The following is a 17,667-nucleotide window of genomic DNA, read 5'->3' as shown; positions in this document are numbered from 1 at the left end:
TTCTAAAATATCCTGGACACTACAACAGATTTCAGTTATCAAAAAAAACTGGAAGCAGTTCCAGGGGACATGAAGAGAGAGAAGATGGACTTATTATGTTAAGCCTCCTGTTCTTTTAATTTAATTGTTCCTGTTTCCCAAGCACATTTTGTTAACTACAAAAAATTACACTTTCAGAATACTCAGTACCAGTGTTGGGGTCAGGAGGGAGGGAGATGTCAAATCAAGGTTTAAGTGCAAACAAAGTGAGATTAAGCAATATAGTTTTCTTTTCTGGAGAAGGTAAATTACAACTAAGACACCAGCCAACTTCTCAAATAACTCAAGCTATATTTTAGAAAAAATGAACTTCCATGAGCAATAAGCAAAGATTTTCTAAGAGACTTCTGAAATTAAAAAAAATTCTGATGAGGGTGGTTGTTTTGTTGTTGTTGTTTGTTTTTTTTTTGTTGGTTGGGTTTTTTTAACTATTGTGTTAGATATGTTGTATAGCACTTTAGTTTGAAAAAGAATCTCATTAAATAGTGTGTTTCATTATTGTTTTCACTAGTTCATATTCTGGTTGGTTTGGACTGAAGAGATCCATTTCAATATTTTCTATCATATTTCTAAATGTCACTCTGTGCAAACCAGATATTATCAACATGAGTTGTGCATGTCAGAAAATGAAATATATAGGCATTGCCAGAAGCTAGTGAAGACAATATTCTGACCGGTAGCTGGACTCCATGTACAGGATAAACAAGAGATGACACAGTTCCTTCCTTCAGGGTCCTGATACCTAATCTGGGTGTCTGAAAAAATGAAACTTAGAGGGTACGAATGCACATGAACAAGCCAGAAGGAAGTCATATTCTGATAGTTCAGCTGCACAAGACCCAAATCATATCTGTTGTTCCTATTCTCCACCACTTCACGTATAAACAGGAAACCAGGATTTGACACAGAAAGTACATTTTATGTATTCTTGCAAGACTTATTAATTCCATTCCAAATAGGTATTTATAAAAGAAATACATTAGAGAATCAAATTAAAAGAAGTATTTGAAAGATGATTTCAAGAAAAGAAAGAGATGATAAGTGAAATTAACTGGACAGACAGAACTGTAAGTGTGAAAATTAGGAGACTAGCTACTTCCATAATACAAGCAACAGCATTTGTTGAGCTAACAAAACTCTCTATTAAAGCTGTGTTACATAACTCCATAGAAATAATTTTGAACACACAACTCCCAGCATTACTCAGTCTTCTAATCACTGTCATAGCAATATGCGTTACCAAATAGTAAGCACATTGAGAGAACAAAAAAAATGCACAAACTACGAGGCTTCCTCAGAAGCCAGTGGTTCTTTGGGTTCATTTACTAAGATTCTCACGCTTCATAGGCTAAAAAAGGAGCAACAGATTAGAAGGGAATCCTAATACACTACTTCACTGTAATTTGCCAAAGGTCAGAGTGTAAATTGATCAGATCTGTTCCAATAATGAGCACAACTGAGATTTTGTGATATTGCCTCCCCCAAATATCACTCCACAATATATTGCATAACTTAAAAAATGACAGCAGTGGCTTAATTCCTAAAAACATGTTTACTTTAAAGAAAAACAAAGTCTTTATTGAAGCAAAGCACTTGGTAGTGAAAAACTGAAACAAGCTTCCAAATGTAGTTAAGCAAAGATTAAGGTGATCAAGTCAATCATGAAAGAATCTTAACCTAAAATATAAGTATAGTTAAAGGCCATTTTGAATCTTGGTAAGGTGAAAATTCAACAGCAGCATGTCTCATTCAAGGATATTTCAAAGTTTACCATCACATGGTTGTCTGCAGGCACCACCTCTTTTACAGAAACACTGTCATTTCTTAACAGAACAGCCTTCTCATTATTTCTCATGACCAAGGCACAAGTTTCCATTTCCACCTACTTGCTAAAAAGAATAAATAAAAATATTCTGTTTATATAATTTTCCTGGGTCATGCAAAATACCAGGATTTAAGTGTATCTGAAGAAGCAGTAAAGTACGCTACAAAGCGGGATTAAAAAAAAAAAAAAAAAGGAAAAGGGTTACTAAGGAAAAAGTTATTAGCACTACAGTTTAGGCCAACTGATGGGGTCTGAATGCTACTTGTGTCCAGAACAAGTGAATCAGATTGCTGGTAGAAGACCAGATCAAAGACTTCAAATCCAAATCTCCAAATAACTTGGACAGTGACTTGAAACTCTTAATTCAGATTAAGCCCCTTCTCCAACTTCAGGGGCTACTTCAGATTTTACCACAGAAATAAATCACAAAACAGAATTTCATATAAATTTTATACATTTCTTTGTATTTTGAGTATCTTGCATTCTCACACAGAGAGTATTGATTGGGCACATGGAGCAATGACACCTTCATCTTCAAAAGTTTATCATGATGGGGAGCTTTAAACACAATTTCAGTCATCAAAACAAATCTCAACACACAAAATATAGTTAAGACTGTCAGCTTTCAGGAACCAGATCTTGCTAGCGTGATGTGTAAAAACAAGCATTACACTGATTATTTCAAGCAAATTAGAAGACAGACTAACCTGTGGCTTAAAAAGAAACTTTGTGGAGTCAAGTCAAAACCTCAGGCGGTAGCAAAGAAAACACAAACAAAAAAGGCCAAAGATTAAGTGTGAGATGATATTAGTAGACAAAAGAGAAGCAAGAACATGCTAAGAGGAACTGGCATTACACTTCTTCCAAAAAATGGAATATTGCGCTCATCTGATTTCTGAGACACAGAAACAGTGAATGGTTATCTGCATCATTCTAGTTTAAGGCAAGCTACAAAAAAAGGAAAGCAGTTGATTGTAAATGAGCATCCCACTATTTTGGAAAATTAATGATCTTGATCTCCCAAGAGATTAAATTCAAGTGCTACTGAAATCAGTGCTGCCTTGTCCTGTTTCCTGTATTGAACATAAGTCTAGTTTAAGTTTGTTTGAAGTTATAACTAACATAATGTGGTGATTGATAACCAGAAAATTATGTTTTCATCATAGATATTACTAAAGAATGCACATGATAGAGATTTACTTCTTACACCTAACCATCAGTAAACCAAAAGTAACTTGTTATAAAATTAACTACTGTTTAGACAATTAATTCTAATTAGTAATATTAAAGGCATTCACATATTTATTTACTCATGAAGTGGAAGGGTTAGAAAAGAGTCCATCCATGACATTGATCCTGCTGATGCTATGAAAAGAATGCTAAAAGGGCTTTATATATTCCTAAGTTTATTAATAAACTCACTTATTCTATCAGAAGCAATTCCTTTACATAAACAAAATAACATCAGTACCTGTATCGACAAACAGCACGTTCATTTATGCAAGAGGTAATGTTTTCTTTTGGTTACCAGAAACTTATTTGCCTACCTTTCAAAAAGAGGTTTACTATGAATAGAGGCACACACATCAGACAAAAACTTCTTTCCAGTTATATAAAAAACGGAATTAGTTGGTTTAGTTTGAGAAGCTCAGTACATTATAAAAATATTAAATTTATTCAAAGTTTTCTACAACATTTTAAGTTATATTAGTTCATACTTGTAACAGCAAGTTAGTAGCAGTTAAGTGATGAACTGCAATTATACTTTGTTGAGGAAGTGTTACAGACAAGACAGTTTAACATTAAATAGTTAGGTACCAAGTATTCACCAAACCAATGAGTTAGAGACAAACTTTGCCCTCTGAGAAGCTAAATGGAAAAGCAACAATAAAGCTTACAGAACTTAGCTCGTACAATTTGCCTTGAAGGCGGTAGATTGGTTCCCTGAAATAGCAAATTGCAGAAATGAAGTTTTATTTCAGAAACATTTTCTCATTCTTTTCAACTCCAAACAATTAACTTTCAAACATCTGTTTGTTATCTTTAAAATAAAAGGTTCAGCAAAGTCCATTATGCCATAAATAATCAAGTTTCAACATTTAAAATGCCAAGCTTTTTCTCCACTTCTGTAGAGAGAGAACATTCACTTAATTAAAAAATCATTCATTTTATTTGTGTATTTTTAAAGACTCTGATAATTAGTTGATTTTCCTTTTATGGGACACTCCAGAGTGATGACGGTTGTTGTGTTTGACACGTGTTCCGGCAGAGCTAGATAAGAGGGAAATCTCTCCTCAGAGGGGAGAGACTTGTCTTTGAAGTCCTTTCAGTGTTTAGACCCTTCAGCTTTTTTCATTCGAGTCCAAACCATACATTACATGAAAAATGCCAGTCATGCTGGTCAGGCTGTGGAGGACCACCACACCCAAGAAGCCGATGGATTATTTAGAATAACATCTCAAAAATAACTAGCAATTTCTTGGTGGAAGGAAGATGTTGGATTTCTATCCCCCAAAAAAGCTGAGTACATTTTCAAAAAATGCTAGAACTATCATCTACAGCAGCAACATCAGGTTTACCACTTGAGGGATCCAAATTCAGGGGTCATATTTGAAAACCTTGACCTTTGACCTCCTGAGCATTGTTTGACCAAATTGCACATGAAAACATCAGGAAGATGTTCAATACCAGTAATTATTTATACAAAATGTCATTGTCTTATTTTTCCTAGAATTTGTTAGCTCCTTTTAAAGTATGCAGTAATTCCATAGCATTTCATTTCTGTTTAAGACTTTGCAAAACCCTCAAAGTGAGCAGAAACCAAGGTTGTAACATTTTTATTATTTTCATCTCATATAAAAAAAAGAGGACTGATCCTGTGAAGTACTGAGCACTTCTGGCCCACATAAAAGCAAAGAAAGAAGCAAAGCTCAGAAGCACTTAACATGCTGCAGAATCAACCCCATATTCTTATATGATAAAAAGAAATAATTTCATTAATGAATAAATAATAATTAATCAGAAACAATCCAGCAGTTATTCTTTGTTTACTTTGAGAAAGGCCTATGATACACAGCCAAAATCTTTGTGAAGTCAACTGAAAGTTTTCAGAAGAGCTGAAGGCAAATTCACTTTTGCTTGATGAATTGCCCCTTCACTGCTATTAAGCTATGAACATGTAAGAACGAGTAAAATGACCATCAGAAGGCACACACAAGCAAGTACTCACCAGCATTTTGGATTCTGAAATTCAGAAATTTGCAGTTAATGACAAAATACATTGATGTGTAACATGAAAGATACAATGCACTAAATGGCATGGGAGGGGAGACACTAACCAGCAGTGTGAGCAGCAGCAGAAATATTAAACAATAAACAATGGTAACAATGAAAGTCAGGTGGCTCTGAAAAATTCAGTAAAACAAGGCAGTGATTTGATGATGTATTTTATGTTTGAAGCAGAAAAGGTGAATGATACAACAAATTAACACAGCCAAGAAAACCAAACAGCTTGGATTAACTTGCACATGCTATAGTCCATTCTCTGTTAGGTGCCTACCTGATTTCCCACTGCACTTTTGTTAACCTGACTGCTTCTTTGTTGGGCACTAAGGGAAGCAGAGGAAAAGAGTTATACTGAAGAAACTCAAATTAAACCAGTTCCTGAGGAACAGAATTTAGCAGTAACAGTTACTTCTGATTCTAGCACAGAAAGCTAGAGCAACATAGAAACACAGCAAAATTGTTGCATATATGTGCATATTGCAACTACTTTTTCTTACAACATAGGGATGCCGGCTTACATGTGCCTGCTCAGGACAAAAGGGAAATGCACAGCAGATGGCTCCTACTAACCATCTCCTTTGCAACATCATCCTACTTGGATTGGTAACGACTGCTAAAAGCACAGAGAAATTGTGGCTCATGTGCTTAACTTGGGAAACACTAGCCTCTATAAATATTCAAAAAAGACAAAAAGCAAGCCATTTCTTTTACTTAATGCAATACAATAAAATTCTCCCCTGCTGGAGGCTCCTTAATAACTTTGTCTTGATGGTTTGTTTTGGATATTATTCTAATATTTATATGCACTTTGAGGATGTAAATATAACCATGGATGAAGCTGTCACAAAGCTGGTTCAAAAAGCTGGAATAGTATAGAACAAAACATATTTAAAATTAAATCATATTTAAAATATTTTGCTTAATTCTTGAACTCTGGTAATCCCAGTTCCTGAAACAATACACACTCCTCTCTCAAGAACATACAAGTTGCCATTAATTCTAAAAGCATTTGCATTACGTGGTGGTTTGTAAGTGTTAGGCCACAACATTAAAATACTGCTGGAAAGTGGAAGAAAAGCGTTCAGAAAGCAGGCTTTGGCTACTCAACCACCAGAGTGGCCACTGGCACCAGAAAGTTTTGTTTGGATTAGATTATACCATTTCTCCAGGCATTGATTAACTAAGAAAAAAGCATACATATTAACCAGCTACAAACACTGCTCTGAAAGAGTAAGAAAGATGCCCTTCACAGCCTATGGGCCAATCCTGCAACTCTTTTGTGTATAGCTGCTGTTCCAAAGAATTGCTGAAGCACCAAGCTCAACCCTGTCCCAATTCTGATCCTGCCCTGCAGACCATACTTTATCAACCTAGCAGCCCAAATGCTGTTCACAGGAAAATCCACAAGGATGTTTATTTCATATGTCTGTTCACTGGACTTAGCCCTCAATCATCCAGGCTTTCTGGCCAAATAACACTGCATGCCTCTGGTGCATCGTCCAGAGTTGCACAAGCTTTGGTGAATAAATTATGACTACATACAAAATAACGTGCACACAGAGAATACAGCACTAATCTCTCACCAATTCCAATCTGTTGTTTAAAAAACACACAAGGTGGTTTTAGGAAACCTAACTGTCATTCAGTTTAGTTTTTGTTTGTCCATTTTGTTTCTTTTTTGTTGTTGGTTTGGTTGCAGCTTTTTTTGTCACCTTAGGGAAGCTAATTAGACCACTAACATCATACTTCAAGCCCCAGGCCTTTCAGACAGCAATTTGTCCTCTATTAACTGTTCTAAATACAAATTACTCTCTATGTAGATTAAAGCATGTAGCTATACCTAAGTTACACCAACTGGAACCAAACCTTACTCCAACATTTTGCCACTTGCTCTGCTAAATGAGACAAACATTAATATTCCAGTTTCATCATTTCATAACTATGCAAAGCTGTTCTAAATACTGGCATTCTTAAGTCCTTCTCAAGTCAATTCACATCTCACTGTACCTGCCTTAGGCCCCACAACATATTTTGAAATGTCTTGTACTCTCATGAGCAGGGTTCACAGGACTTACTCTTATAAAACACTGAAGTCACATGAGACAACTGGCTAGAAGACTCAGCTAAAGAAAGGAAACACTAAGGAATCTGGGGAATCTATAGTCCAGGATGATTAGATATTGCAGAAAATTATTTACCCCAAAATTATTATATTTTCCAGTTTTAACACAATTGCTGTAACAGTAATATGGTTATAGTTTAAAATGTGTTATCTTCTACTGGTTAGCTTATTCGTTAGTATATTTTACATTTTACATTCTTCTTAGTTATCCAAGTTTTCTCTTCCAGCTGAGCACAAGTCAGCAAAGATACTTCCCTTCCCATCCCTACAGAAACACTTGCTTAAGCAAACATAAGCAAAGAGCCATTTGTTAATCTGTTTATATCTCATTCATAGCAGCTGGGGATTTCTAGATCTCAACTAGCAAAAGCAGCAGCAGCTTTCCCAAAAAAATTATCTTGGGCATTGCAACTCCTTGGAAAAGACAGCAGTGAGGACCAAAGACTGAACTACAGGCCCCAGCAGCAGCATCCACAAAGGCAATTTTTCCAGAGGAGAGACATAATGAAATAGCTCCAGATACACTTGGCTCTCCAGAATCCAAGACTATAACACATGGAAGGTTCCATCTTGACACAAGGAAAAGTCTTTTCACAGCGAGGAGAGGTACGCCTTGGAGCAGGCTGCATAGAGAAGCTGAAGAACCTCTGATTTTGGAAGTTTTCCAGATCTGATTGGACAAAGCCTTCAGTAACATGGTCTGAACTCAGCACTGACCCTCCTCTAAGCAGGAGGTTGGACTATGTGACTTCCCAAGGTCACAACACACACCATGAATATATATGGAGTGTTTTTAGCAGGCTTTTTCCTGTCAGAAAAGGATGAAGAGAAGTAAATAGTAGGCAGGTTGTTATCTTGACCTCTAGAAGGCCAGCTACCATTCCTACAACATCCTGTCATTTGTCAAGAAAACTGATAAAGATATCTAGGACCTGCAAACAATTCTAGAGAAAGTTGCTCAAACCAAATACATAAACAGTGCCTGGCTTTGCTTTCTCCCCCCTCAGCTTAGTGAACTCCATGTTTTAAATCTTCAAGGCATACTGGCAAAGATGTAGACCTTCCTCCACAGTCCTAACTAGAATAGACCATATTACGATGTGCACTGTGATGCCAAACTTTGTTGCCAGCATCCCACATGGATGAAACCTGCTATGATTCCAAACACTGTTATGGCAAATATGGCATGAATATGATTGAAGAACAATTATTTTTCAAAGAGTGAAGACATCCTTAACATTTTTACTAATGCCAAAATGTTGGTATGAAGTCCCTTAAGCACAAATTGCTGGAAGCTGAGGGAGCACATTCTGGAAAATATTCTTACAGCTTTTTCAATTAAGTAAGAACGTCAAACCAGGCCCTGCAGGGCATTCTGCTACTATTATTCTCTACAGCCAAACAGCAGGCACACATATAATTCAGTGACATCCATTACTCTGAGTAAAACCATTTCACACAGAATCACAGCTCCCAAAATATGCAATAGCAACAATGTGGAAAGACCACCAATATTATACATTTCTGTGGTCCAAAAATGGATACAGCAACGACATCAGCTTGCCAAAGCTGCTTCCCAAGATGCATGTGATTCCAGACCAAGACATAAGCTTCAGCTTCAGTAAAACTAGGCTTGTGAATTGGGGTAAAGAGTCCCCTACAGGCTTAACAGATTTCAACAGTGTGTATACTGAGAAAGAGCACGTCTGGGACTTGGGAGCTTACATCTTCACGATCCCACTTCAGAACCTGTGTTCTGAACATCTGAAAAAATATATTAAAAAAAAAAAAAGAGGAAGAAAAACACCAAAACAAACAAAAGAAAAAACCCCAAACAAACCTGACAGTGCCTTTATAAGAAAATCTCTATATACATACTTTGCAAAGCCAATGAAGTCTTCATGGTTGGTGTTGATGTAAGAAACCTGAATATCAATCAGCAGCAGCACCTATTAGGGAGACAGAAGAGGAAAAAAAGGATGGGTAAGATGGAGGAGAGAGATTGAGGGAAAGGGAGAGAGGAAAATAACAGAACTTCTCAGATTTTTGAATTACTGAATATTACTTTCATAATCATTCAAGCCTAAAGCAACAATATTTTCTAAATCCCACTACTTCTGTTTGTGTGCTCATTTCCTAAGCTAGACTACAAAAGAGCTATTCCTTCTTACTATTTTTTTCCCTGACAGATTTCATTTTTCACTATCTTGGCACTTATCCACTTCATTAAAATGAATCACACATGGCCAGAGATTTTAATAATATATAACATAGATTCTAGCTCTATGTTTTGCAAGTTAAGCAAAATTCTAATTCAGCAAAGAGCTTGCTAAAATGTTAGAGAAAGCTCAACTCCCACCCTTGAACAGCTTCTTGAACATGTATGACACTGCACTTTCCCCCTGTTTTTTCTGACTTCCATTTATCAGGAAGAAGCAATGAAGAAATCCATCACTACCAAACAGTAGCATTTAATCTCCACAAAGTGTATAGAGTTAGCTTTGTACAACTCCTCAAACACTGCATCACTCCCAAATTCTTCACAATTTCCAGAAGGTATCAGGTGCCTCACTCAGAAGCAAAAGACAGCGGGAATTTGGGTTTAGCTCTTACCTCAGAAAATATTCTCCCTAGTGTTCCATTAACAAGAACTACTAACAGCATGAATAATGATGGGAATATTTCTCAATAACCTATCTGGTCAACTCTTTGCATTTACAGAAAGCTGATACTTTCTACTTTGTTCTAGGAAATTGCCAGGTATGTGCACACAATGAAGAATACAATAATAACTAACTAAATAAATAAATAAATAATTTTAAGTAACTTGTACCTTTTTCCAACTGAGAGTGCTACCCAGAACTCCCTGCAAGTACAAGCCCAGCAAATACAAGTTTTTAAAGTTACTTTTAAGTCTACATTCACAGCACAGATTAAACAAAGATGCAGGACATGCTGTAGAGCTCCCTAGCTCACACACGGACAGGACTAGAGAGCCAAGAGTCCAGAACAACTTAGGGGCTCTGCCTAGTTCTTCTTCCCCAAAATTTTCTGTTTTCACACTCTGCACTCCCCAGAAAATAATTCTCATTTCCACTTCAGTGGATTTTCTTAATGTAATCTAACCTTTGAAGTTTCCTGGATTTGGAGTGCTTAGCTGGGTGATGAATGTTGGGGGGTGGGGGGGTGGTTAAACTTTTTTTAAACTTGAAGTAAAGCCTGTCAGTCCTGCAAGAGTCCCAGTTACAACTGATTGTGGGCCTGACTGTAATTAGACTATGGGATGGGTATGTTAAAAAAAATGGAAACAAAGTTAGGTATTGGAAATTAGGATTTCCTGTAAAAATTCTAGTCTCATCTGTCAAGGCTCTATGGTAGAAGAGCAGTTCCCCTCCCCCTCTAAAATGTGAAGCCTGCTGAATACAAAAACAAGCAAACAAACAAAAAACACCAATAAAAATCTTCCATTGTCTTATTGTACTTTGTATGCAAGAACTTTCCTCCTGTCATAGTTTAAGCCAAAACAAGGACACCTCCTTCACACACTTCCCCAAATGATCTAGTCTCACCTGATCCTTGGTCTTCTCTTCTCTTTCACGAATGTAACCAGCAACAATTCTTTCCGTTTCCTCACACAACCTTGGGTATGTTGCCAACTGAAAAGCAAAACTAAGGTTCCAATTTGACACAAGGAAAATTCTTTTCAACAGTGAGGAGAGGCAAGCATTTGAATAAGCTGTATAGAGAGGCTGGAGAATCTCTGATTTTGAAAGCTTTCCAGATCTGATGGAACAACTGGAAATTTACACCTGCAGGGTGGCTTCAGTAGAACACAAACAGGGAAGTCTCCAGCTTACCTCTCTGGAAGAAAGTAATTATTATAAATGTTTGGGCTAAAAGTTAACTACATTACAAAATAAGCCTTACTTGCTATTAATGGTCATTTCCCAGAGAAACCGGAGACACCTAAACCCTTGGATTGTTTCTATGCTTTTGCTCCACAAAACATTGAGGAAAACACATTCTGGACATGTGAACCACAATTCATCAGCCTTGGCGTGAGGTTTCTCCATGCCTCTCTTTTCTACTATGCCTAATTCCAGAGTAGCACTTTAAATAATTTCCAGATTTCTTATTTTTTGAAGGCTCCATCTTGTGGCAAGATCTTTACATCTCAACAGCAATACTTGAAAATGTTGCAGAATGCAACAGTAAATTTGGCCAATAGCACTGGGAAAAAGAATCTGCATGATCAAGTCAAGTGACATATCTTTCAAACTTTGACAGAAGTGAAAAAAAACTGGAAACACTGCTCAAAATATTGCAGTGAATCTGTTCATGACCTTAGTCAAAAAGATTGTCACCTTTTCCTGTTCAAACGAATAGCTCATTAACCTGATCACTGGTACAAAAATAATTTGCATTATTCAGAAAAATGCAAGAGATGTGACAGGCTATTTCTCAACAGCTTCAGCATACTTGTGTTCACATCCCAAAACTGGTCCTATATTTGCTACTGTTAGGCTGCCCTTCACTCTGAAATGGTGGGAAAGACAGAGGAACAGAAAATGAGACAATAAAAGTAGCCAGGTTAGCTAAGAAGTCTACAAGAAACAGTGGGGTCTTCTACAATATCACTGATTAATGGGAGAAAAGAGAATTGAAAATCAGCAACTGTTGTCAATGCTCCAGGCAAGTGAGTCTCAATATTTGCAGATGACAACTTTCCTATGAAGGTGAAAAGTGTGAGGAAAAAAAAAGAAAAAAAGATTCGTACTAATATGTCTGACACGCTTCCTCAGCCCCTACTGTGGGGTGTGAAGTCTGAGATTTCATTCTAGAAGTACAGACCAACCCAAGCACACACTTCAGAAAACCATTCTCAAGACTCATAGTACTGCCATCTTTAGTTCTGATAAACGTATTTCTTAACTTATTACACCTGCAGGATCTCAATTTAAAAGTTTAATTGCTGCACACAACTTTCACATCAGGAAGTTCAATGCTCAGCAGTTCTTTGCACTTCAATATTTCTGTGCAGCAAGCTCATTTGCCAACACTAATACAAGGATATACAAATACAAGGGAGATGAAATCTTCCTAGTCTTCCACTTCTAACTTCTTGATAGCTGGAGATCAGATATTTTGGAGTTGTGCATGAAAAAAGCACAGGAAAATTTGTGGACCCATTACATTGCAAAGAACTGTGGTACTGCTCAGTAAATTTTCAATATAGAAAGAGCATTTTTCTCTCCATGACAGATGTCTCTGAACACATTTGAGGTCTTTTCTCTAGAAAAGTTTTGCTATATCTTCCTCTTATTGCAACTCTTGACTCAAAAAAAAAATCCAATCATCAGGTGTATATATGTTCAAAACACAGGAATAAAAAAAATAACATTTCCAGCATTACATTGTTTTGAAAGTTTTGCAGAAGTTGTAATTACTTAAGACAGTCTTACTCTGTACATCAAGTGACTCGGTCAGAAACCTCTTAGAATACCTTAACAAGCAAGATATGCTTTGTTATCTACTATACCATTACGTTATATTTGCATTACCAGATCTATCTGCAAATTACCTTTTTAGTGCACTTTTTGACAGTGTTGATTAACTCTTGCATCACCAGATCCACACTTTTTAAGCAAGGTCCTTTCAGCTTGACTATCTGCTTCTTAACAATGGCTTCAAACGCCATATCTGGAGTGAACAAACCTGTTCTGTGAACATAAAAGAATATGTAAGACAGTAATAAAAACATCGTGCAAGGCAGTTATTTTTACTGAATTGCTCATATCTTCATTTTCAGGGGCTAGCAGGTTAGTAATAATCCCTACACAAACAGACTTCCATAGAACTAAATTTGCTCCTTTCTCTAAAAAAGCGTCATTCTGAATAAAAATATAAAAGTAGAAACATGCCCTACTACTCAAAGATGACTGTGAGAACTCTAAAAAGTACTGACAGAATGCAGTAAGGCCTCTTCAGCAGTGCATCAAACTTCAGAGAAGGGATGAATGGCAGCTGCAGCACTCCATCCACGATCACTTGCATAGCAATCCTGTAAGACTCCTATAGCCGCACCTTTTACTCACAACAGGAAATATGATTCTGTTACTCAGACTCCTATATGGATGATTTCAAAGTGGTCACTGCATGCTATATGAACCTATATAACAGATACCATACAGAACCAGTTCTAAACAAACAGGCCTTACTTCCCTTTCAAACACTGCTTACAAGGGTCTCTCTTGGTAGATTCATCATATAGAAAACACAGACTATAAACAAATGCCCCAGACTATCAGTTCACTACATAAATTACTCAACAAGACCTTTCCATCAGTAAGGAAAACTCCAGAAAAGTTGTAATGCTGCACCATGGCTACTTGAGTCAACCATCTGAGAATGTACTACACAAGTAACGCAAACAACATCTTCCAAAATACCAAAACCAACCAAGTTTGTAAGCAACGCTTTCAAAAGATATTATGTACTCACAAGACTGGGTGAAGCGGAAGGAACAACAACAACAACAACAACAACAACAACAAAAAAAATAATCCCTCAAAACCCACAGAAGAACCTAAACGTTTTGGAATCTGCTCTATTGTCAAAAGAATAGAACAGAAAAATGGGTATGCTTCTGATAAAATGTCACTCCCAAATAGACTGAACATTCCAAAGTGAGATAATTAAGTCATTCCAAACCAAAAAAACAAATACCTCCTCTTCCCAAACCTAATAATATACTGCAGACACATCCACAAAATGAAACCTCAACCAACTCATTTGCAAATCAGTCATTTCAAGAAATGGTTGAAAATAAAAGCAAGTAAGATAGTGCAAGGAGTCTGCCACAATACAGGCTGAAAAGTTTTTTCCATATCAAGACAGAAGTTTTCCCTCTAAAATTTATGACTTTTTAGGAATACAGGTTTAACAGAACTGCAGATACTACCAGAAAAAAAAAAAAAAGCTATTTTACAAAGAAAAAAAAGCTATCTTTTTTCTTTGTAAAATAATTTTCCAGCATTTTCCAGTAAATTAAACCTCTTCAGGCAAACCAACTGTTTGGCTCAAAATAGCTACCTGAAAAATAGAAATGTGAAGGAATGGAATAAAAAAAGTCAGCTGCTGGCAGCAGCACATCACTAACATAGTCTAGCAGTCAGTGTGGCCTCAGGTTAGAAAGACCACAAGCCTCTAAAATGTGACTGGGCTTGAAAACATGGGAGCACTTGCCTGATACCATGTATGTTCTTGATGGCATAACTTATTTCTCTCCGCAGTTCCTTCTCATTGAATTCCATCTAGAGGAACAAAAGCATATGAGATCACATTTGAGTGGTTTTTATTAACATAGAAAATGCTACCTCTCCAATATAACTAAAAGGCGAGTTCAACTGGCAAAATATTCATTTCTAATGCCCCTAAACAAAGCATAAGTATTATAAAATATTTAAACACTAAGGCAGCAGTAAAGATTGTTGAAAATCATGCACCCTTCTGTTCCAGACATATCAACAGTTGGATAGAATGTGCCAGAAACAGGATTTGGGAAATGCAATTCTTTTCTAAGCTTGGTTTCCTAAAGTGGTGGAATTTCTGTGTTTATGGTCTGTTTATCCTCCCCTTCCCATTCCACTGTTTTTCAACCAAACTTAGGAGTGGTCTCAGTTATGAAGTTAATAAAGCTTTTATTTAAGTTTCTTGAAAGCCAGCTAGGTGGAAGAGAAGTTAGTGTTGTCACAAACAAAAGGGTCATTACTTAAGCCCAACTACCATCTGTTCTGTTGGACTCCTAGCTGACCTATCACCTACATTGAAACCTTGGAACCAGCCATAACTCACTCTGGTTCTTACCCAACTTAAACTTAGGGGATATCAAAGCTGAGCATAAAACACGTCAGGAGGAAGCTTCGGAAAAGTGTCAAAAAAAAACCAAAAAATGTAGACTAGAGATACAGTAGAGTCCATGATGAGGCGGGAGAGAGGATCAACGAATATGCAACACATTTATAGGAAACCAGGTTTCATTAGTTCACATTCAACTGGACTTCTGTTTATTCTGTTACACAAAGGTAACAAGAAAAGATATATCAAAATGAGAAATGTTTTCTCAAAACACCAAATTTTGTTCTGCTTGACCTACCACTATGAAAGCTAGCTGTCGCTTAATTCACTGAATAAAGGGATTAGAAAACACAAGAAACAACTATTTTCCATAACTCTAATTTTAATAGGTACTAGCTACTTAAGCACAATAATTTAAATTTAAAAATTGTAGTTGTTTGCCTGCGCCATCTAACCAAAAGGAAGATGCTATTTGTGATAAAACAATAAAAGAGCAAGGAAAATAGTAAGAACTGGGACTAATGATTATATTCTAATTCCAATATTTTAGAATTCTTAGCCTGTCTCAGTATCCAAAGCTAGAAACAAAGCCAAATGTCTCAATTATAACTTCCTGTAACTCCTTCCACAATTAAGAGTGTATTCTTTCTATCAGACCTTAATCTTGGCTTTACTTCTATTAGTATGAACATAAGAATATATAAATGAAAAAGCACATCAGCAAGACGGATAAATACCTTTACTAGTTCAAACGGAAAACGTTCATGGAAAATACGATTGATTTTGGCACCTCCTGAAAGTTCTAATGTATCAACCTGATCTCCTGATCCTTCGATCCTTTTTTCAAAGTCCACTGAAAACTGTTGCACCATCCTAAATGTCAAAGGTGGGGAGAGGAGAGAAGTGAAATTTAAAAAAAAAAAAGTCGTAATAGAAATGTGATAACATTCATACAAGAGAGAAGTGCTAGGCACATTTCAGATCTTTTTCTTACTTTAGATGCTTCCTCTTTGAAAGGGTAAATTTGAATCACATGTGAACACAGAAGTGAAAAAAAAAGGGGAGGGAGAGATAAAATGGCAGACCTTTCAGGTGAAAAGGAACACAATATTGAGTATCAAGCACCCCTGGAAACAGGCCAAGGAAGGAAGCTGCATGAAGCATTGCCCTTCTTCCTTAGTGTTAAAACCACAATAAAAGATTCCGCTTCCGTGATTCAAAGTCAGATTAACACTCATCTCTGCTCTATCACTTAACAATAACGTTATCAAAGCCTCAGTAGACAGACTTATTTTGTGGATGAGACCCAAACTGCACAGTGACTTTGGCAGTGCATCTCCTCCAACAACAACAGTATTCAATCCATGACTCCTTGAGCCCAAAAGGGTCAACATCTGCCAGGTCAGTTTTAACACAAAGCACAGGTGACACATCACATGACATTTTGCTGTTAGTTGTCAGAGGTATTGTCAGAGAGGCAAACCGCAACAAAGTGGCTTTCACCCACCCCACTACACTCTCACTTAAACATTAAGAATGCCTGCACTAAAGCAGAACAAAGGCCATATCATGACAGTCACCAACAGTAAGTTCCTATGAGAACAGAGCAAGCACACAGTAATATTTCTCCAGAAAACTCTCTTGGCCTCAAATTGCTGTTCTTAATTCCATAAAGCAGCAATCTGTCCTTGCACTTAGTAACCTTGAATGTCTTCCTCATCTCAAAAATGTGCCTAGCTGCTTTTGGAAAGCTCACAAACTTTTAGTATCAGTTCCTGCAGCAAAGAGCTCTCTGTAGCTTAGGTGCACATTAATCATAGGTGGTAGTCCTCCTTGTAGTTTTGATCTCGCCATCTTCGAGGTCTGTGTTGTTCATCTTTGTACCTTTTCCTGTTCTGCTTTCTGTCTTTTCTAGGATTACTAAAATTAATTTAGGGGAAACTCTGCTGAAATTGTAGGGTAAATAAAGTGTTCTGTAACATCAAGCACAGAATTCTTTGCATCTTGCAGATAGAATCCTTAACCATATCCAAATCTTTAAATTTAAAGCCGTTACAAAGGAAAAGAAAATTAAAAAGAGGCAAAACAAATTTATACAAACTAGAAAAGCAGACAAAAGACCACTCACTGCAACAGGGCTTTAGTTTTTCTGGTTGGATCTTCTGGTCTGAAGTTTTTGTATACCTCTACTTCATGTTCTATAGAAAGCAGCTGATTCTGAAGTTTGCTTCTGAAGGCTGGCAGGGTATCCCGAATATGATTAGTAAGTTGCTAAAAAGCAAATAAAAGTCCTTTTTACTGTTAACAGAAAGCTGGAGCACAACCATCTCCTTCTGGTGCCAAGCACATTATAGAATCATAGAATGGTTACAGTTGGAAAGGACTTTTAAGATCACATAGTTCCAACCCCCAAGCCATGGGCAGGGACATCTCACACTAAATCATGTCACCCAAGGCTCTGTCCAACCTGCACTTCAACACTGCCAGGGATGGAGCATTTACCACTCCTTTGGGCAGCCTGTTCAGTGCCTCACCACAG

General features: G+C 36.9%; 1 protein-coding gene across 7 annotated transcripts in view; it reads right to left on the bottom strand.

Moving 5' to 3' along the window:
* The window catches only part of DNM3 (dynamin 3), a 179,475-nt gene that overhangs the window by 128,792 nt on the left and 33,016 nt on the right, over window positions 1–17,667 (bottom strand). For 4 of the 7 annotated variants that reach the window (XM_062616163.1, XM_062616160.1, XM_062616159.1 and 1 more), the window contains exons 7-14: window positions 17,257–17,399; window positions 15,866–16,001; window positions 14,517–14,584; window positions 12,853–12,991; window positions 10,841–10,927; window positions 9,150–9,220; window positions 5,424–5,472; window positions 3,779–3,808 (exon numbers count right to left, since the gene is read on the bottom strand). In XM_062616163.1, the coding sequence (XP_062472147.1) occupies window positions 3,779–3,808; window positions 5,424–5,472; window positions 9,150–9,220; window positions 10,841–10,927; window positions 12,853–12,991; window positions 14,517–14,584; window positions 15,866–16,001; window positions 17,257–17,399 (723 nt within the window). Of the gene's footprint in view, window positions 1–2,571; window positions 2,590–3,762; window positions 3,809–5,423; window positions 5,473–9,149; window positions 9,221–10,840; window positions 10,928–12,852; window positions 12,992–14,516; window positions 14,585–15,865; window positions 16,002–17,256; window positions 17,400–17,667 lie in introns of all 7 variants that reach the window. The other 3 variants (XM_062616161.1, XM_062616164.1, XM_062616162.1) reach the window with 3 other exon arrangements.

This window comes from Pezoporus occidentalis, unplaced genomic scaffold, assembly GCF_034315485.1.
Source record: "Pezoporus occidentalis ecotype Australia unplaced genomic scaffold, CSIRO_AGI_Poc_V1 ctg189, whole genome shotgun sequence".
Taxonomy (NCBI): Eukaryota; Metazoa; Chordata; class Aves; order Psittaciformes; family Psittacidae; genus Pezoporus; species Pezoporus occidentalis.
This window is presented reverse-complemented; position numbering and strand designations above follow the sequence as displayed.